We start from the raw sequence: 22,838 nt of genomic DNA on the forward strand, positions 1-22,838 counted from the left end.
AGAAGCATTTCCTTCTTGCTTGTTTCCCTTTTAAGAGGAAGAAAGCCCAAGCTGCTGTCTTCTTATATCTCATTGGCCAGAACTGGGTCTGTGATCACCCATAGTGCATGACCGACTGGGAAAGTGTCTACCATCTTCCATCACTGGAGGCAGCATCACTAATTAGAAATACAGGGAAGAAGGATGGCTGCTGGAGTGCCCAGCCCAACACATAACTCTGCTTTTATAAGGAAGGGAAGTCACGAGGGTCAAAGCCTTCAATTCCCCTATGATGTCAGTGGTAAGAAAATTTGCACTGTTATTTTACTTACACAGACATGGATGAGGAAAAAGGTGATACGATGTAGGACTTAATCATGGGACCAATGACTTGCTTCTAGCCAACAGGAAATGACAAAAGTGAAGGGGTTTTGTAGAAGTAATTAGATCTCAAATCGTGGATTTGGAGTTAATCAAATCCTGTTTATCCTGGGAGGTCCTGACTTAATCAGGGAAAAGCTTCAGGGGCCCTCCCAGAGGTGACAGACTCCCCGGGTGGGCTTTGTGAAGTAATAGTCATGGTAAAGGAGCCGCATTGCATGGAACTGTGGGTGACCGCCAGGCAATAGGCAGCAAAGAGGCGAGGGCCTCCATCATAGAGCCTCAGGAAATAAATCCTACTAAGAACCTGAATGAGCTGAAGGGAATTCTTCCCCTGTTAAGCCTCCAGATAAAAACGCAGCCCTGCCAACACCTTGATTGTAGCTTTGTAAGATCCTGGGCAGAGGGCCAGCTAAGCTGTGCCCAGACTCCCTGACTCATGGAAATCATGCGATTAAAAAATGTGTATCATTTTACGCTGCTAGGTGTGTATAATTTGTTATGCAGCAATAGAAAAGTAACACATTATATTTATTCCTCTGATATCCCTTTTCTACCATTAACATCTGATTTTCCCCCTGCAGTCTTTTATTTATTTGTTTGTTTGTTTACTTAGGGGAAAGTCTTCTTTTATTTATTTTTTTCTTTTATACTTCTTTCTTCCAGTTTTATTGAGATATAATTGTCATATAGCACTGTATGCAGGTCTTTTATTTACTAGAAAATACTTTGTTTCTCAAAAATAAACAGGTCATTATTTTCATAGTTAAAACATAGGCTAGAAAGCAGATCATTGTGGAGGGCAGTAGAGAGAAGGGAAGCCTCCTTCAGTAATAGTAGCTAACATTTATTGAGCATTTACTATGTGCTATGAGCATTTACACTGTTCCATTTATTTTTAACATACAGATTTGAATTCACTAAAATAAGGCAAGTACTACTAGCTCCATTTTAAAGATTTTAAAGACTTTTTTTTTCTTTTTTTTTTTTTACAGAAACTGAGGTACAAAGAGTTTGAGAAACTTGTCTAAGTTTACTCAACTAGTAATTCGTAAAGCTAATTTGTTTGGGTTTAGGTATTACAGCCCCAGAGCCTATATACTTAGCCACTAAGATGTATTCCTTCTTAGTAGGATTAGATGGTCATGCATTAGCCATACCTAATAAGATAGAGACATCAGTCAATAACAACCTAATTGCGTGTGGATCCTTGATAAATTACTGTCAGGAATATTCCTCCATAGGGATTTGATCTGATGTGTCATTCTAGAGCTGACTTGCTTAGCATCCCTCCTGCATGGCATCTTTTCTTCACTCACATCCACCCAACTCTGTGGAATATTCCAGTAATACTTTAAAACATTATTTTTTAAAAGCCACTAAAGGCACACACTAAAGTCTCCTTATGACTCTGAGGCCAGCCAGGTAGGTGATATGCTATAGTGGAAAGAGAACTGGAAAGGAACACAGATGAACTAGTTGAGTGTTGGAAAATAAGTCACCTAACCTCTCTGGACTTTGGTTAGATGATGTGTAAAATGGGGTTAGGCACATCTATCACCAGGGTATTGTGAATACCAAATGGAAAAAGAAAAGGTATGGGAATGAAATTAAGAGATTTAAAACTGTAAAATTCTGCAGAAGTGCATGTGGTTAGCCTATTGTCAGAAGAGTGAGCACACAAGATTATTTTTTCTGTGTTGTGCAGAATAATTCTGAAGGGGTAAACATTGGAGACGCCTAAGAAAGCGTCTTAGCATAAGAGCTTTATATTTAAAATATCGTATGCTTACACATATATATGGACTCTAAAAAAGAAAAAAAAATGGTTCTGAAGAACCTAGGGGAAGGACAGGAATAAAGATGTAGACGTAGAGAGTGGACTTGAGGACATGGGGAGGGGGAAGGGTAAGCTGGGACGAAGCAAGAGAGTGACGTGGACATATATACACTACCAAACGTAAAATAGATAGCTAGTGGGAAGCAGCCGCATAGCACAGGGAGATCAGCTCCGTGCTTTGTGTCCACCTAGAGGGATGGGATAGGGAGGGTGGGAGGGAGGCTCAAGAGGGAGGGGACATGGGGATATAAGTATATGTATAGCTGATTCACTTTGTTATACAGCAGAAACTAACACAACAATGTAAAGTAATTATACTCCAATAAAGATGTTAAAAAAAAAATCACTTGATAATTAAAGAAATAATACTACTCTCCTACCAAGATGAGAAACGTTTTATTCTGGTCATAGTGCGGATACAATATTGAAGTAGATATTTGGGGTTGGTTCTTTGGGACAATTCTGCCATATTTTTAAACTGTTAGGTCTCAAGATATATTTAAATGGTGAAAAGAAAAATTATATTTTGAGGTGATTGTAACTACTCTTTTATTTGCTGAGATCGCATGTGTATACCTATTTAACCCTTAGGAAGGGAGCATACACTGAAGGGATCATGGGTGGAACATGAGAGCCTTTTCCAAAAGGCAACATTTATTTTCAAGTGTTTAGATTGCCGAGACAAGGATTTCTCTCCAACGTACAATTCATCATCCTCCTTACTCACTGTAAAATCAATCTGTTCTGTTTGTATGACATAAACAACAAGTCATTTCTCAGGAATGAGGCAGACCATATGTGAAGGTGTTTTGGAAAAGCACAATAGGGAATACGCCAAAGTAGCATCTGCATTTTATTTCAATGTCAAATCACATGTGAGTTATAAAAAGGAAAGTGTATCACTTTTATTAAAGAATAACTTTCCTGTTAGTTAACTCATACCTTCCCTAAGCAACGAATGTAGGTCAGCCACATAAATGCCTGGCCGAGAACACAAAGAAGATGTCACTCTGTGTGGCCAGCAATATGCGCATTTAGCAAACATCTTGGCACGAGCCCTCTACTCACCCCCTTGGCAGGAGGAAATTTACATTAATCCATTATATGCATTTTCCTAAGAATCAGCACTTTCTCCTCAATGTATTAATAAATATCAAAGCAGCTTGCAATTGATAGAAACAGGAAACTATTAAACGACTAGCAGAGTTCTAGGAAGAATTTATTTCTTTTATAATTGGGACTGGATTGAGATTGAAAGGAAGTGGGTTCTAATCCCATTTCCATTCCTTATTAGCTGACTGACCTAAGGCCAGTCACTTAACTTCTATTGGTCTCAGTTTTATACTGGTATAAACCAACGGGGCTGAACTAAATCTTCCCCAAGATCCCTTCCTGCTCTAAAAGTGTGTGATTCTCTGGTCACTTACCCATCCAGTCGTATTTGAGCGTTAATGGAAACATTTTGAGATTGTCTTGTTATGGAACCCTCTCCCCAGTTGCAAGTTAGGTACCTCTGAAAACTATGTTAACTTCTTTAAACTACCAGAGTGATATCCACTGCCTTGAAGCAGTCATTAGCACTACTTCCAGAGGAACTTAACACATAATCTGGCTGACTCCACGGGAGAAATCACTGTGCAGAGATGAAGGGAATGCATTAGGAGGCAGGGAACCCAATTCACTCCACAGGCAGTGAGGTGCTATGGCTCTGCCTGCACAAGCAAATGAGTGCTTATTTATGTAATTAACTGAGTGGACATTGTAAACTTTCTCAGTGAAGTCTTTCCTCTCATAGGAAAATAAAATAAAATAAAAGCTTCCCGGTGGACAATATATTTTTTGACCTGAAATACATGTTCTTAAGTATGCATATAATTTTATCCATCATTAATGTGAACTTGAGGTAGCCTCTAGGACCCACTTTTATTAGTTTGACTAGAACAGAATATGTGTCACCTACAAAGCATCAGTGAGACTCTTACATCTACTGGTTTCAAATAGGTTATAAATGCTAAATATTAACAAGAGGTGGTAGAGGGAGTAGGGATAGTAAATTGGTGGCCGTGGCCACAGAGAGTATCAAACTTAAATCATTCCAGCTTAAAACCTTAGAGAGAAGATAGAATTTCTATTGCCAAGTAACAAAATATAAAATCCTGCGAAAGTGCTTTCGTGGCCTGGTTCAGATCATGTGACCATCCCTTAATCAATCATAGTTGTCCTAGGAACATAATACACATCACAGCTCAACCCTTTGGGGTATGTAGGTATGTGTATGTGTGTCAGGGGGGAAGGTCTGCAATCATAAAAGAGGGTGAGTGAAGGAACCTGGGGAACAAACATGCGGAACAGGTGGAAACAGTGGCCACCACAGACAAACTGGCCCAGAAAATCTACAGTCATTTTGTCCCATTGGTCTTTTCTCCAGAACTTCTTCTGGAAATGCCAAAATTCTTAATTTACCTTTATTTTTTATGTATTAATTCAATAAATATTTATTAAGTGCTTGTAATTTATCAATCGTTGTGAGTAGGCCAGGAAGAACACGACAGACTTAATCTCTATCCCTGTGAAACTTATCAAATTTGCTGTCTAGTCGGGGAGGGAACTTATTGAACACCTGATTACCACGTGCTGAGTGGCATGAAGATGTGCAGGGTATAACAGATAGAGCCAACCAGCAAAGGGGTAATGATGGAAATAAACCAGCTAGTACAAAATTATCAAGGGATACCTTGGATATCTCATGTTATCTAAAATATGAGGAGAAGGGGACTTCCCTGGCAGCCCAGTGGTAAAGACTTCACTTTCCAGTGCAGGGGGTACAGGTTCGATCTCTGGTCAGGGAGCTAAGATCCCACATGCCTTGGGGCCAAAAAAACCAAAAATAAAACAAGTAATATTGTAACAAATTCAATAAAGACTTTAAAAATGGTCCACATCAAAAGAAAAATCTTTAACAAAAATAAAATATAAATTAAAATATGAAGAGAAGAGTCATCCTCTCACAACAGCATATATCCCAAAGAGAAAACATAAACATCCTGCAAGGGCAGGCTTTGAGGCCCAGAAAAGATGGCTGTGATACAAACCCCACCAGGAACAGCCCAGAAGACTTTCATCTGTGATCACCTGACACTACGGGCAGCAGGCCCACTGGGGTGAGATGTGCTGGAATGGTGTTCTCTTTTTCGCACTCAGAGGCAACTTAGTTGGCTATCTTTCTGGTTGAGAAAATCTAACAGTCTTAAAATTATGTTTTGGAAGCTTTTAAAAAAATGATTGGCAGCTACAAACAATGTAAACTTGCATCTGACTAGCTAAAGGTCTTATACATTAAAGAAAAGAATGAAAGCTGTGATTTACTGAAACTTTAACAATCTACCAAGTTTACCAACATCAGCATGTTTAAACGAGGCATGGTAGGGGGGTTGGGGGAAGAGGAAAAGGTAGACCATATAAGACAGAGAAAGAAAATACCTACACTTAAACTTACTGCACTAGAGCAGCAGAAACTTCCCACACAATGTCATATATATCTTTGAAGCTGGGTAGGAGAGTATTCTGTGTTAAATGAATTTTATGGGGATTTGGAGAGGATTTAGGTAAAGGCTGCCCCAATAAATGATTTACCAGCTCTAATAAAACATCAAGGAAATTGTTCAGATTGTATCTCAGACCATTTAAAACACATGTTTATAGAGGTCTCAGCAGCCCCCATATCCTCAACCCTGGTTTAAAAAGAAACGTTTAGAGTGGTTAATTATCCCATATTACTTTTTTTTTTAAATGATAGCAATTTCAAGAGAAGGGAGAGACTGGGAGTAAACAAACAGGTAGGACAACCAAGGAGGTTGGGAGAGAGACAAGCTGAGTGACCACTCACTCATCCTTTTATTCATTCTTCCAGTAAATATTTATTGGTTGACTATTATAAACTAGGTATTTTAGAACTAGGGCCGGAGACCCAGGAGTGACCAGACAAGAAGGGTTTCTGCCTGCCTACAACTTCTTTTTAGTGCGAGGAAGCAGAAACATGCAAATAAGTGGAATAAATATAAATATAAAAGATTAACTTATATTGTGGTAAGTACGTTAAAGGAGACAAACAAGGTGATGAGAAAGTAAATAACCAGAGAGGGGCAGGTATTACTTTATATAGGATTGTCAGGAAAGGCTTCTCTAGGAGGTAAAATCTAAGCTGAGACCTGCAGTATGTACTGCCTTCCATCCTACTAAGAACTGAGAGAACATTCCAGATGAAGGAGGCATCAAGTACAAAGGTTCTGATGTGTTAAAGACCTTGGTGTGTTTGAAGAACAGAAAGGAAAGCAGACGTGTCATCCTCAAGTGACCAATGCCTTCCATTTTAACCTTTGGAAAAGACATTTTCTTCAAAATTTATTATTATTGTTAATATTAGTTGCCTTTATTAAAAAACTAAATGTTCCAGTGACTATACAGGCTGTCTTATATGCATTATCTCTCAGTTTTCACAATAAACATAAAGTCCCACCATATAGCTATTATTATTCCAATTTGATACAGGAGAAAACAGCCTCAGAGAGTTTAAATGATTCAATGTTATATGGCAGCAGCAAAAAGGGAATTCACACCCAGGTCTATCCACAAAACCTACACTCTTTCATTGCTTTTTATTTGCTTGTGCACACAGAAATGAATGAAGCAGAATGTGATAGGCTATGTTTCCAAAGATGGCCATGCAATATCTTCCATCCCCGCTGTTCTTTTGCAATGTCATTTTCCCAATTTTGCATCAGGAGATGTAGTCTATTCTGCCCGTCTGGCCCTGTGATGTGTTTTGACCAATAGAATACGGTGGGAGTCACTGTGTAATTTTGAAGGCTTGACCTTAAGAGATCTGCAGTTCCCACCTTCTCTGCTTGGAAAGATGATACTTGGAACCCAGGCAATAAGCTGAGAGAAAGCCCAAGCATCAAGGGAGAGAAGTGGAAAAATGAGAAGTTCAGTTGAGAGCAGGAACTGAGGTTTCAGACGTACAGCCTCAATTAAGGAATCCAAGCCAGACCCCAGGTATTGGAGCTGCCTCAGCTAAAGCCTCAGACACAGAGCAGAGACGAGCTTCCCATACTGTGTCCTGCCTAATCACGAGAGAACAATAGAGAAACACTGAGGTCAGGATAGAGGAAGGGTGAACAAACTTTTTTTGTAAAGAGCTAGGAAGTAAATATTCTAAACTTTGTGGACTGTACTGTCCTTGCCCCAACTATTCAATTCTGCCATTCTAGAGAAAAACAAAGATAATATGTAAGCATAGGGGTGTGTCTGAGTTCCAATTAAACTTTATTTACAAAAACAGATAGAGGGCAGAATCTGTCTTGGTGGTTATACTTGCCAGTCCCTCATCAAGACTTAGAAAATGAATTTACCTACTAAAGGAGCAATGCCTGAGAGTTGCTTCTTAAAAGGTCTATTAGAAACTGAAGCTCTGAGATCCTTGGAAACTGAAGCTTTTTAACTTTATGTGTAAAGTAAGAGTGACATTGTGAAGTTGCATACACTGGACCCTGAAAAATCATCCCAACAGAGAGCTGAGTCATCAGAGAAAGCGTGGAGAGGCAACAGGGACAAATGTGGGAGCTGGGAGCCTGAGAGTTTCAGACAGGGATTGAGAATTTTGCACATGGTTCAACAGAAGCTCCAGCTCTCCTATCTGCACACCATACTGAGCACTTGGTACTTCTGCTCTGGCAGTTATTTTATTGAAGTAAATTTAATGTACTTGTCACCCCCCCCCCCATAGAGACCATCACAAACAAGAGTTTCTTAAGAACAGGGAGTTTGTCTTTTTATTACTTGAAAGTTGCATTTCTTATCTACTTATTTTTTTCTAGAAGAGGCATGCATATTTCTTGTCTCCTGGGCTTTTTGACTTCCCTTCCTGCCTGATGTTTCTTTTTTTTTTTTTTAACATCTTTATTGGAGTATAATTGCTTTACAATGGTGTGTTAGTTTCTGCCATATAACAAAGTGCATCAGCTATACATATACGTATATTCCCATTTCTCCTCCCTCTTGCATCTCCCTGTTTCTTAAGCACAAGCCTGCATCTCTTGATCAAGAGAACAACTCATTGGTTAACCTGAAGACTGTACTTCAGCTGCTTCAGGAAAGCACTGGTGAAATTATTGAGACTTTTGCATTTAAGTGAAAACCAGTAGGACTTATAAAAATGTGACTGGATAAAGGAAATTTGAGCTGCTACCATTCCTCCTGATGATAGTTCCAGGATGGAAGAGTAAGAGAAAAATCTTCAGGAACCAAATCATAAGGCAGATAAATTCCCAGGGGGAAAACCATTCAGAGCATGGATCTTGAAGAGCAGAGAGGCAGTGGTTTGGAAGAGACGACTTTGACAAGCTACTCCATTTCTTCCTCTTTCCTAGGTTACTCCACGTGTCACACAGCCACTCACTGTGGTTCCTTCCCTCATCCTTGATGAATCCCACCACTGAAAAATCCTGTAATCGTTACCTCTGAGAAGCTCCACTGCTCACTTTTCTATGTATTTTTTCATGTTTGTTATACGTATGCTTGCATAGACAGATATACCTGTATACACATCTGCAGATAGAGAGAGCAGTAACTATGATCTGCTTAGACCTTAAGTGAACTAAGGTTTGGAATGTGTATCAGCCCTAGCCATCCTCCCAACTCCATCTCTGGACACTGCCCACACCAAATTGTCAGTATTTCTCCACTGTAGTCTTCTGCCCAAGATTTGGCTCAAACTTTTTCTGAAACATCCTTTGCCAGGGCTTCCCTGGTGGCGCAGTGGTTGAGAATCTGCCAGCTAATGCAGGGGACATGGGTTCGAGCCCTGGTCTGGGAAGATCCCACATCCCATGAGCCACAACTACTGAGCCTGCGCGTCTGGAGCCTGTGCTCCGCAACAAGAGAAGCCGCGATAGTGGGAGGCCTGCGCACCGCAATGAAGAGTGGGCCCCGCTTGCCACAACTAGAGAAAGCCCTCGCACAGAAACGAAGACCCAACACAGCCCAAAATAAATAAATAAAACACACACACACACACACACACACACACACACAAATCCTTTGCCATTCTCAAGCAAATTCAAGCCATCATATTCTCCAGGTGTTTATGTGTGCATTCTTTTTTTAAAAAAAAAGTGTTGTCATATTACTCTGATGTTTAAACATACATATATTTCATTGGACTATGAGCTTTCCCAAATCAGGGCTCATATCACATAGCTTGTAATAAGCATGCAATCAGTATTTGTTGAATAAATGACTAATAAAAGAATAGAATGAGTGAAGACTTGTTGAATTTAAATTTTTAAATAGAAAGACAGGATATAGTTACTCACCAAACTGAAAATCTGTGTTTCTCCAGTTCCTCCAAATAAGATGTATCCTGAGAATAATCTTCAGTTTCTCCAGTTTTCCAAGCAGTTGATGTTTCCTTCACAGAATGAAATGAAATTAAATAAATGGGGGAAAAAAGTATTTTAGCAGGGAGCAGATAGAAAGTTTAACTGGTTTCAGTGACAATTTTCCCAGAATGACTTATGGAATCACTGGTCATACAGAAGCATAGTTGGCCATGATTTTGCATTGAAATTATTGCTTTATATTCCAGATTCTCTCACTAAATTTTCATGTCTATATTGGCAGACTGTGACATGTTCACTTTCGTATTATCTCACATGGAGCAGATTCTATAAACGTTGTTAGAATGAAAACAAGAACATCATAACCATGGTTATGGTTTTCGTATTAAATCAGGACTATTGCAAGTAAAGAAGATGCAGCTTGAACTAGCTTTTAGCAAAAAGGAATTTGGAGAAAAGTTTGACCAACCGGGCTATTGAGAAGGCAAGGAGTCAGCTGGATTTCTGGACTAGGGGGGCCAAGGAATCAAAGGCCACCAGGATTCCTTTTCCGCCCTACCTCTACTTTCTGTTTTAGCAGGCCACTTCATGCTAGCATGGGTTCCAAAAACTCCTGAGTTCCACAGTCTCAATAACATCAATTTAAACTCAGGACCATACAATGTCTGTGGAGCTGATTTATGAGAACTTGAGAAAATCATGTGACCCAGGATGATGGTTCCAGAAAACAGATTGCCCCATTGGAGAAACTAAACCCTGTAATTCAACCAAGGATTCTGAGGAGCCCCGCTTTGGAGAGGAGTGGGGAGAGAGGGAGCATCTATCCTAGCCAGACTCTTCCCTCTTCCACCAAAACAGTTCAACTTTTATCTGTTTATATATTGAAGTCTCCCATACAATTTAATTACAAAATACTGCTGACAAAAAGGTATTTGTAAACCACTAGTCTACAGAAGAAGAAAGTTAGACATGACTGGTACTTATAAGATAATTGTGCTAATGTTCTTCTTTCCTTTTCTTTAGACCCTTCTCAAGTGTTTTTGACCATCATTTGTAAGCAGCTCGTTACTTGAAATTCCTTGATATCAATTCATACAAGTTTTAGCACAAGTCTGTAGCTGAAATATTTTGCAATTGCAGAATGCTTTTGGGATGCACAGGTGGTGGTAACCAGGAAAACCCTGGAGTGAAACTCAGGTGAAATAGATGTGTCATCAAATCTCTACAAGGCTCATTTCTTTTATAATAAAATTGATTGATTTGATCACCTTAAGAACAAAATTCATTTATGAGAGCCATCAATTGAAAGTACCTTTGGTTGTAGTCTTTTTTATCTTTCTCAGACTCTATAGCTCCTGTGCCAATAAAGGTACTTTTAATCAGATTATTTACTGTTGGTATTTTTAACTACTCCATTCCTGAGTAAGTTAAAGTGTGTCAAAATTCTTTAAAATATATGAGAGCTCTGAATTGTCCCAACTAAACAAACATATTTGATTTGCACACCTTACCTGATTGCTAAAAATATGCTTTTGTAGGTATTTAAACTTTAAATTAGATGGCATTTATTTATGAGATGCTTAGATACTTTATTCAGTCTTACTAAATAGAAAGTTGAAACTGCTATCAAGAATTATACCAAAGATTTGGTTTACCCACCAAAGCTCCTGATTTGTTAAAAAAATAGGTGTTCTATGATATAGTGTATTAAACTGCTTTCTATTTGGTTAATCGGTTAATATCTATCTTGATTGTTCAACTAAATTCATGGTAAAAATGGTATGTAGTATATATTTCCGTGTATCTTTCACAGCTCCTAACATGGTAATAAGCACATAGTAAATACTCAAGAATTAGTTAGTAGAAGTCACTTCATTAAGTACTTATATTACAATAATGACAATGGACTACCTCAAGTTGCGAAGTCACAAAGAAAAACACCTGTTAACTCTAAAAATAACAAAAATTTTCTGAACCTTTGGATTTCCTTTAAAGAATGTTTAACTTAACGTGCTAAAAATTCCTTCAAACGGGTGTTTTGGAAGAAAGTCACAGACACTTGTTCATCTCCAAAGAAATGAACCCAAAGAGGAACAAAAACCCAAAGAAAATAAGAGTTTTAAATCTAAAAAGTTATAAATATGTACAGCAAAATTCCCAGGTGAGTGAGTACCGGAGTGTGAGAGCCTGTTCACATGAATACACTCTTAACAATGTGAACAATCGACCAAGCACAAATTCTTATCTTGAATCTATGCCTAACAACTAATACTTTAAATAGGATATCATCAACATTTAAAGACAGAAAACAGATCCTCTGGCCCATTACAACTTTAAGTCCCTGAAGCCAAAGAACATCATTATTAAAAAAATAATAATAATAAAGTCTATAGAAAGATGAATATCTATACTTTAAAAGAGAAATTGGTGGTGTAAATTTGTTCTGGAATGGCACGTTTCACATATTATCTGTATGGCTACTCAGAGTCTGACCAATCGCAGAAACCAACAGCAAGTATGTAAATATAAATTGCTAGAATTCAGAATATGATTTTCAAGTTCATGAGCTAAAAATTTGGTGTGTGAGGATGGCCATTCAAATACAGCATCAATGAGGAAGCAATACACATGCACTCTTTCAAACACAACACAAAATGAGAGCCAAGAAGTGTTCTAAAGAATTTTCAGAAACTAAAGTGTATTGTGTTGTAGTCAATAGGGCCAACAAGTGATGGTCAGAAGACTCTCATTTGAGTCTTCTCGCTACTTTGGAAACTTAAATTATTTAAAGTCCATGAATTGGAGTTTTTTAATCTGAAAGATGGAGATAATATTTGTCTTGTATAGATCGCAGGATTTTTTATGAAGACAAAGTGATATAATAGCGATAAAATTCTTTCTGGGGATGGAAAGGATAGAACTTAACATGCTTTAGGATATTAAGGATATAAGTAGCATCTGGTACAATGCAATATATAGCGTGGGTGATCGAGGGAACATTTAACATCCTTTATTGTGCATTTATTACAGCATTTCTAAGAAGCTGCCTAGTAGAAAATACTATAGGAAGACTTAAGTCTTAAGATATTAATTTATTAATATTAAGATATTAAGATAATATTAAGATATGAAGACAAGATATTAAGTCTCAAAGTTGCCCCCGCTCGCCGCAAATAGAGAAAGCCCGCACGCAGCAATGAAGACCCAACGCAGCCAAAAATAAATTGCTTAAAAAAAAAGTTGCCCAGCTCATGAAATGAAAGACCCATTTAATTGTGTTATATGATAGAAAGCAAAGCCCAGGGTTCCTACCTTGTCATTTAGAGGTTTTTACCCCTTAGCAATAATTCCTTCCATGGACCATTTGGTTAATGAAGAGGGGTGATGGTGACGAGACCGATGAGAAGGTGAGTCTTTGTGCAGAGAAAGAGACCTTGCAGTTCACAGGTCAGCGGCACCAGTGCAGTGGAAAAGCATTGTGGCTCTGGCACGATTAAGCTCCACTTAGCAGCAGCATTTTTCCCCCAAACTCTTTACAGGGTCTTTGTGCAGAGCTCTGGGGAGCACTGTTCATCTGCCCATCTGGCCAGATGAAGGGCAAGGGGATTGTTTCATCAAAAGGGAGAGCCTTAGAAAGAGGAAATAGTGAATAAAGAGCTGAATCCTGAGGATTATGAATGCTTTTGAACTGCCCTGGGAAGATCAGAAGTGAGCAGCCCCATTTTTTAAGAAGGCAGGGGAGGACAGTTTGGGGTGGACGCGCGGTGCTAAGAGGCTCGTTGTTAATAGGATCACAGAACTGCAAGTCATCGATAACAACAACAAACGCCAGGTGCATCTGAAGTAACAAAGCAAATAAACATGACATCATGTTCAGTTCCATCAGTGTTGTTATTATCATCTAAAAAATAAAAACCCATAGCTCCAAATCAAATCCAGCCTAAATCCTGAGACCATCCAGCAAGAATACTATTTCCTCTTTCTTTAATTCATTTCTGATGTGTGTTCCAGAGAATTTTTCAGGACAGGCTTTCTATTAGCAGTATCCAGGGAGAAGCAAGGCGCTCCTTCCTGGCTGGGTAGTTCAGGATTTACCCAGAGAGACCCCTCGGGTAACTAACCCCCTTGGGTTTCTGTTTCTGCCCTCTGGATGACAACTAACATTTCTGACCACCTTGGACCACATGTTTTGATTGTTTTCTGGCTCCGTGTTATTTGAAAAATGAATGCTTCACATGTGAAGTTCAATATTAATCTCAGTTTTCCCACAGCTACCCTATCAATTGCCTGGGTTAGAGTCTTTAATATCAGTTGAAGATTCAAATTAATTCCTATTACTATGAGAAGATGAGGGGAAAAAACGAACACACTTAAATTGGCGTAGAGGGTCTCAGATTTAGATTTAGTAGATGGTATAACCTCCCTTGTACTCAGTCACTTGCAACTTGGGTGTATTTCTGGCTCTGTCTTCCCACAGCACTGATGTTACGGAGACGTATTACCAGCAGGCACAAAGCTGCTTCCTAAAGCAGTTCAGAGTTAAGACACCTTCCCAAAGTGCCTGACCCCCAGGGAAGAGCTTACTCCTCCAAACAACTGACTAGCAATTTGGGGAGTATAACATTAAAAATAAAATGAAAAAGAGAATTCCTGAATTGAACGGTAAACTCAGAAAATATAGGGAAGAATTTTAGGTTTTCTGAGTGATTGTATTCTTTCTCATCTTACTTAATTTAGTCTTTCTTCTAATCTCAAAGTTTATGATCAACAAATGACATGAAAATTTTCCAAAAATATTTAAAATGCTAATATTAGATCCACAATATCCTAGAAATCTCCTAGACGTATCCTTCCTTTAGCCTCGCAAAAAGTATACATAAAAGTGCCTAATACATAATATGTATAAAGGATGTAAACTTTTCTCCTTCGTAGCAAATTGTCCTTGGTTTCCATGGCCTACCCCTTAAATTAAGGTTATAAGACCCAAGAAGTAGAAAACATACACCTGGCTGAAAGGACAAAGAAATAAACAACTTTTTGAAGTATTATTTCATGATGGATACAAATATGGATTCTAGAAACAGACTGGTTCAAAGCCCAGCCATACACTTGTTAACAATGGTTTTTTGGCTGAGTTGCTCCATCTCTCATGCCTTATTTTTCTCACCTGCTAAATATAGAAAATATGTCAATAGCAGTATCTATCCCATTAGTTTGTTGTGAGAATAAGACAGTCATTTGATGTGGAGGACCTGAGAACATTTTCTGGCATCTAGTAATTTCCTAGCACTCAGTGAATGTTATCTTTCACTGTTAAAAATTTCACTAAACTTTTGATTTCTAAGCTTTCTTCTTCTGCAATGCAGAAACAACTGTAATTGTAAATGCTGTTAAGTAGTCATCTAGACATTAAAAACCCATTTATTTGGTTAGATGGTGGTCCACTATTTAGGGATGGAAACAAGGTTTACTTTAAAATCATTCTTTAGAGAATGGCATGAAAGTTGGCTCTATAGACCTGTATTAATTTAGTCAGCATACTGGAGAATAAAGATAATAATTCAGATAATTTGTATGAGAAAGGGCAGGGTTGGAGAGAAATCCTTTTACTTTGATTTTCTAGCCAGGCTAAATTTTCTGAATACTTAAAACTCGAAGTCATTTGGTCTCTATAGATAAAGATTTTGGAAATGCTTAAATATCAAAAAAAGGGATCCAGTAACACCAGTAAAATTAATTTAACCAACGTTTGGAAACCCAGGCTATGTAATTTATATAAATTCATCAGGATAGTTTCTGGATGGATTTCATGGCAGCCATGATCATGCCAAATAAATACAGTACAATCAGCACATTTTCTAATCACCCTGCCCAAGACGGATAGAGTCTTGTAAACTGGTTAATTTAACTAAAGTCTTCAACAGCTTAAAGAAGTCTGATTCGGATGTAATAAAAAATTATTAGCATTACTGATTTCACCAACGTCAGCTGCTTTAGTATGCCCTGCACTTCAAAACCTGCTTTGAAGACCAAATTACTTTCTACCTGGAAATATATTTTAAGAAACCATAGTTAATAATCAGGACCGTCGTTTTCATGGTCAAAGCCAACTTCTATAGCCTTCATCTTACCTTATTGTGTAATTCATGGTCTTCTTTTGAGAGATTGAGACCACAGTCCGTAGGGCAGGGACCAATTTTGTTAGAAACGCTTCCTAGGGTTAAAAACAAAAGGTGGAAAAAAATATTATAGATTTGTACTTCAGAGGATATGTAAGCTTACACTGCTGAAATCTAAGAGTTTATATAAAGCCTGACAAATGGGGGTAAAAGAAAGAATTCTCTGGAGGCTCTAAGTTGTTCTATGCTCCCAGTTTTAATCCAGTCACTGCATGAACTTCAAGTAGAACTTTACCATTGGCCACACCACGGGGATGCAATTTACAAGCAGCAGCTGCGTCTGATCTGCTTTCCTCTCCTCATCCGGGTAGAATTCTCTATCCTCAGCTATGTTTCTGTGATCAAGTTTTCAAAGAAATTTCTCTGTGCCTCACACCAGTATTCCATTATAAAACCTTGAGACTAGACAGTTCTGTTATCTGTGTGTACCCAGCACTTCTCACCTGAGCTACCTTTATCATCTTTTGCATGACTTGTTTTACATCAGGATTTCTCAGCTTCAGCATGAGGGACATTTTGGATTGGTTAATTCTTTGTTTGGGGGCTGTCCAGTGTTTTGTAGGATGTTTAGCAGCAACTCTGGCCTCTACCTACTAGATGCCAATGGCACCCTTTACCTCCCCAGCCCTCCCCTAGTTGGAGACAATTAAAAATGTCTCCAGACATTGCCAAATGTCCTTTGGGGAGCAGAACATCCCCAATTGAGAACTACTGCTCTAGATCAAAAACTCCTTGCAGATAATGTGTTTTGTTCATCTTTGTTTCTCCTGTTATGTCCAGCACAGTGCCTGAAATGGAATGCCTCCTCAACAAATGTTTCTTAAGTTATAAACAAAGAAAGATAGTACATAAGCAGGTATATCTTTACCTTTATGACTCTCAATCCATTGGCTTGACCTCTCACTTCAATGAGCCCATTTGCTAAGGCCTATCCCCAGCATCTTGTGACAAATACCCTGGCCCAGAAGCTGCTAGCGATTGGAGTACCTTAATAGAGCCACAGCTTTGACCAAGAGGTTGACCCAAAATCTTTTTTAAAAAAGTATACATGTATCATATACCATGAGCAGTCACAGCCTTGCTGCCTGTCTTCTTCTCTCCCTCTAGGGATTAAAGGCTGCCATCCTCAGCCCTTTGAAATTGCCTTTGTGTACGTTTTTAAATGAGCTTTCCAGCGTGTAAAATGTTGAGGACATGGTCTCCATGTCTGCATGCTTTGGAAGACTTTTCCTCCCTAAAGATGACCCAGCCAGCCTCATGAACGTTCTCTAAGTTTTTCATAGTGTTGGTCTGCTGAAGAAAAATTCTTTTACCTTTGCTTCATCTGAAAATGTCTTTATATCAACCTCAATTTATGAAGGATTTTTTGCTGGATACAGATTTCTGAATTGACATTTTTTAACATTTTAAATATGTCAATACACTGACTTCGGGTCTCCATTGTTTCAGGTGATAATGTCCATCATTTTTCAGATCACTGTTCCCCTTTTTGTAATGTGTTTTTTTTTCCTTCTGTCTACTTTCAAGATTTTCTCTTTAACTTTGGTGTTTAGCAGTTTCATTATATTTTTAAATGTAGTTTCCCTTGTATTTATTCTTTTGGGGTTCACTGAGGGTATTCAATCTATGAGTCAATATATTCCATCAAATTTGGGGGATTTCCAATCATTAATTTTTTAATACATATTTTCTTCCATTTTATGACCCTCTTTTCTTACCTAAGATTCCCATTGTATATATGTAAAACTATGTGATATAGCCCCATGGGTCTCTGAGTCTCTCTTCGTTTTTCTCCCAGCTTTTTCTTTTCTGTATTTCAAATTCATTCATTTCTTTTAATTCTTGGATTTTTCAATTCTGAAACTTCCATTTGGTTACATTTTTTATAGTGTCCATGTCTCTGCTGAGATGACCTGACTAATCATTCATTAAAACCATACTATCCTTTAATCATTTGAAAGTGGTTTTTAAAAATTTATGAACATGTTTATAATGGATGTTTTAATGGTTTTTCCTGCTAAATTCAATATCTGAATCGTCTTACAGTTATTTTTATTCACTATTTTCCCTGTCTAAGGTTTATATTCTCCTGTTTCTTTGCATGTCTAATAATTATAGATTATATAATGGACACTGTAGAACTGTAGAAGACTCTGGATTCTGTTATCTTCCTTGGAAAGGTGTTCATATTTTTTTCCTAGTACACAGTTCAATTACTGGCTAATTTTATTAAACTTGCATAGGCTTAAATTTACATTGTTCCTTTCTTTCTCTTTTTTTTTTTTTTTTTTTTGCTGCGTTGGGTCTTCGTTGCTGTGTGCAGGCTTTCTCCAGTTGCAGTGAGAGGGGGTTACTCGTCGTTGAGGTGCACAGGCTTCTCATTGCGGTGCCTTCTCTTGTTGCGGAGCACGGGCTCTAGGCATGTGGGCTTCAGTAGTTGGGGCACGCGGGCTCTAGGGTGTGTGGGCTTCAGTTGTTGTGGTGCACAGACTCTAGAGCACAGGCTTGGTAGTTGTGTCTCACGGGCTCTAGAGTGCTCAGGCACTAGTGAGCACAGGCTCAGTGAGCACAGGCTCAGTAGTTGTGGTGCACGGGCTTAGCTGCTCCACGGCATGTGGGATCTTCCCGGACCAGGGATCGAACCCGTGTCCCCTGCATTGGCAGGTGGATTCTTAACCACTGCACCACCAGGGAAGTCCCTAAATTTACATTTTGTTTTAGCATTTCTGTGAAAAACGAAGAGTTTCCAAGCCACTCTAACTTACCAGAACTCAACTTCAGGTCTCTAATTCCTCTACCATTACTGTCAGAGCTTTGTTTTAGGCTTAAAATAAGCCTCTCTAGAGCATGGTCTTTATTCCTAATATGCAGACTTTTGGCATCTCAGTTTGCTGTCAGACTGAAAAGGAGGTATTAACATGAGTCTCCCGACTTGAATGCTACCTCTGTTCCACCTCTAGTTATCTCTGTTCTTCTTCCAGGTCCATAGTCGTCACTTAGCAAAGCCTCAGTTATTCTCACTGTGGTCAGGTACAGCATTACCCTCAGCCAAGGACTCATGGTTGGTGGGTGGTCCCTATACTGATTTCTGGGTTCCTCTCTGCACGGCTCCCTGCTCTTTCTCACTCTGCAGATTCTAGCTGCTTCAGCAGCCCTGAATGCCAAACTTTGTCTCAGCTCAGTGGGACTTTCTCTGCTTGGATTTTGCTTCACTGCTTTAGAGTCAGAATTTTTGCCCAGGTAGACAACCAGGGTTTTCCTCAAAAGTTTCTCTTCTCTCTGGGATCAGCAAGTCTTGTGCTTCCTGATGGCCAATGCTCCATGACAATTAAAACATTAACATGCTTCATATATTCTCTTCAGTTTAATGGTTGATTGTAAAAGAAGAGCTAGTCTGGTACCAGCTACTCTGCCATAGCAAAAACTGGAAGTTGCAGTGTTGTTTATTTTTTAATTAAAAGTAGGAGTGGATACATAAATTGGTCACAAGTTAACTAGCACCCATGTTTATGTGTGAGCAATACAAGTATAGGTTAATTACTTTGAAAGACCACTTTATTTTATGGAACCACTACTCAATTTAATTATCAGATCATCTTATATTGAGAAAAAGATGAAATATTTACAAATAACAGTAACCTGCTGATGCCTTTGGAGCGTGTCAGCTGGGATCACCCAGAAAAAATAAATGGAACAGTCATATTTTTAATAATACATGAGGTGCACAAGGAAAACACTTGTCAAAACTATATAATGTTTCATACCCTATCTATATATAGATGCACATGTTTATAAAAGTGTGTTTTCCCTGTGTTGTGCTAATCTGTTTTACTTGGCATATTTTTAATGGTTTTTCCAAATGACCTTTGTAAAATTAATCAAGGATCTGACACTGTCCTTCGGAGAAATGCAAAGAAAGAATACTGCTTATAGTAACTTTTGCATGAAGAACAGCCAGAAAATGACAAAACAGAGAAAACATTAATACTGAAAAAAATTAAAGCCTGAAAGTGGAACTAACTGAAAAATGTTGCCTTTTTGTTAGTAATATTTTTGTGGGTCTCTGAAATTTTATTTTCTCTTTATTTTCTAAACCACTGTCTTTGTTCTTAGAGATCAGATGGATTTCTCAAAACAATCTGCTAAGTAAAATACACCACAGTTTTTCAAGAGCTCTAATAGTGAAGAGCATCTCAGATTAAAGATTAGTAAAATGTGCAGAAAATATGTGTAAAAAATACAAATACAGAAAACCTAGAAAAATGTCTGCAATTAGACAGGATGGAAATCTAAAAAGAAATTAAATGTAGTTGTAATACATTTCCTATTCTTTTCTTTGAGAAAATTACTACTGAAGTGAGGAATTTTTTCCTCCTGTAATTTAAATGTTAAACTGCCAGATGTGTGTCTCATGCTTGAAGAGTCGAAGCTTTGCATTATTTAGCATATTAAGAATCACAGAATTTTAAAAAGGGCTCCTTTATTGCCTGGAGGTTCTAATTAAGTAAACCTTAGCCTGGTACATTTAAAACTTGCAATACAAGAGATTTTGCTCTCTTTTTTTTCCCCATAGTCAATTCACATCTATATAATAAACATGGAAAATCTGAGATGATACAATTTTTCTTTTGCTTGAAGAATTAAAGCTATCTATTATTTTAAGAAGTTTTTAATAGAGGCCAGCAATCTAGAAGACAACTCAGGATTCAAAATACTTTTTAATCATTGCAAGTTGCTTTCCTTATTTACACCAAATAATGTGTGTTTCATAAAGGCAGTTCTACACTATCAATCTTACTCTCTCTTCCTTATTTTCCCTGTCTCTGCTGTGATCTCAACTCTTCTCCTCTTGTTAGGCAAAGACAATGCTAAGGAGTAACAAGAAGACCATAGGTTTTAGATTGATATTATGTTTTTGTGCATTTCTATGTGCTGTTTATCTGTGTTAAATATCTGATCACACAGCACTAATTAGCTGTCCTTTCAGCAGTTTGTGGAAAGAGTTTCAGCAGCTAAAGTAGAAACCATAATCAAATGGAAGCTCTGTAGGCACCCAACATTCATAAATCATTCCCTTAGATACAGTTATTTTTGCCATTGTAGAAAATGTCAAAGGTGTCAACTCTGTCCAAATATACCACTTAACAGTAACTATTTTAGTAAATTGACTTGAAATGCATTCAGCTTACTGACAGTTAGAAGCACATGATCTAGTTCACAGTACAAATGAATAGTTTAAAGGCCAAAATAAATACCAAAGTACGAATTCTCAACGACACGTTGCCATGACCATGGCTGCAACCACAGACCAAAGTCTTAGCATTGTTTATCTACGGCAGAGACAGATGCTCAAAATTTTTGAAATCTGGTTGTTTATACCTAGTTTCTAGTTAAGAAAGTAAAAATGTTTTAACCACTTTCAAAATAAGGGTCAAATATCTATTTGAGGATATTAGCAGTGAATGAACTAGAAATTACATCAATGCAGGTAATGACTTGATAACATTCTCTGCTAGCAGCATAGTTTGAACCTATAAACAGTAACTTCTTGGATGCTGCCAACATAAATAGATAAATGTTGGTCATAACATCAAGGAACAAATTCTATCTTTTCTTCATAGGAAGAACAAGAACAAATTGATCTTCAAAAATGAAACTCTTGACAAAGGGCAAGTACCATAGAATTGGAGTTTAGGTTTGGCCAGGATTATTCCCTCTAAAGCCTCAAATATTTAGTAAAAGGTAAAGTGCTCCTACTATTTTATGAACTGGTTTCTTAGAAGTGTTAAGAAGCTTAATGGTTTCATATTTGGGGATGTTTTAATATTAGTGACATCAAGAATGCAACAAAACTATTCCCAATTTCACTTCTGCCCAAACCTCTAAGGCATAATCTGTCCACATAGACCCTCAACCCATGTGGCACTTTGGTACCACTTATGAATATCAACAGTTAGTTGATTGATAGTAATACATTATATTTTATGCAGTATTTTTCAGTTTATTAAAACAGGTTTACATATGTTACTTATTTAATTCAAGTTATTTTGTTTAACTTTATAACCAGCACAGAACCGTAAATATTTCTGCCATCATATCAACCAGTAGTGATCTCTGAGTATTTTGCATTTTTAGGATAAAAAATAGATTCATACATGCATGCCTTGCCTAATAAAATATTATTGTAATGTAAGAGCAGGAATATACTTGGTTATTCTTTCCAAGAATAATTTTTAAACATCACCCATTTCTGCCATCCTTAAAAAGATTGCATCCTTTTATGAAAGTTAGCTTCTTTTTCCCTTATTATTAAAAGTATTAAACTCTCCATCTTAAGCACAATGAAAGAATTCAGAAATTTTAATATGCTGCTCATGAGCTTTCCTTGGTTACCATCACTGACAATTTCATTGAACTTAGAACACCCAAAGCTACTTAGAATAATAAATTATTTTACTCACTAGTAAGTCCTTATTGTTAAGAGAAAATTATGGGTAAGGATAGAGGGAATCATTGCCCAGTACTGAAATTAAGCAGGATATGGACATAGCCAAGTGCATTTTTCTCATTATAGTAACTAATACAATAACACAAAGGTGATTGAGTGAGCACCTACTAAATACAACACACCTACTAAATGCAATACACCTACTGCATGTATTGCACTCTACATAAATTACTACTAATCCTCAAGTAAGGCCTGTTATCCCCCCCTTTATAGGTAAAGAAGCAAATGTTCACAGATTAAGGAACCTGATAAACGACATTAAAGGGTAAGAGTCAGGGTGTGAATGTAAGCCTCCCTGACTCCTATATCCACATTCTAGTTCCTCCATGAAATGTGCACAGGTCTGCATTCTCTTTCAATTTCTTTCCTGCGCATTTCCAGTAGGTAGACAGAGATCAGGGCTAGTTGTCACAAAAAGGAATAAAAACAGAACGTTGACTCAACCCCCTAACTGTTGACTTTTAGCTATTCATACTAGGGAGAAGAGGAATAGTAATATCTGGAAGAAAATAATGGTAATAGCTAACATTGTTGAGTTCATACTACATACCAGG

The 22,838-nt window shown here is 37.8% G+C and overlaps 1 protein-coding gene across 1 annotated transcript in view; it reads right to left on the reverse strand.

The window, feature by feature from the left end:
* Positions 1–22,838, reverse strand: part of OFCC1 (orofacial cleft 1 candidate 1) — a gene marked incomplete at its 5' end in the record, with an annotated part of 208,283 nt that overhangs the window by 68,744 nt on the left and 116,701 nt on the right. The window contains 3 exons of the mRNA XM_036868623.1: positions 9,574–9,677; positions 15,568–15,642; positions 15,729–15,811. Of these exons, the coding sequence (XP_036724518.1) occupies positions 9,574–9,677; positions 15,568–15,642; positions 15,729–15,811 (262 nt within the window). The remainder of the gene's footprint in view (positions 1–9,573; positions 9,678–15,567; positions 15,643–15,728; positions 15,812–22,838) is intronic.

The sequence above is a fragment of the Balaenoptera musculus genome, chromosome 11, assembly GCF_009873245.2.
Source record: "Balaenoptera musculus isolate JJ_BM4_2016_0621 chromosome 11, mBalMus1.pri.v3, whole genome shotgun sequence".
Taxonomy (NCBI): domain Eukaryota; kingdom Metazoa; phylum Chordata; class Mammalia; order Artiodactyla; family Balaenopteridae; genus Balaenoptera; species Balaenoptera musculus.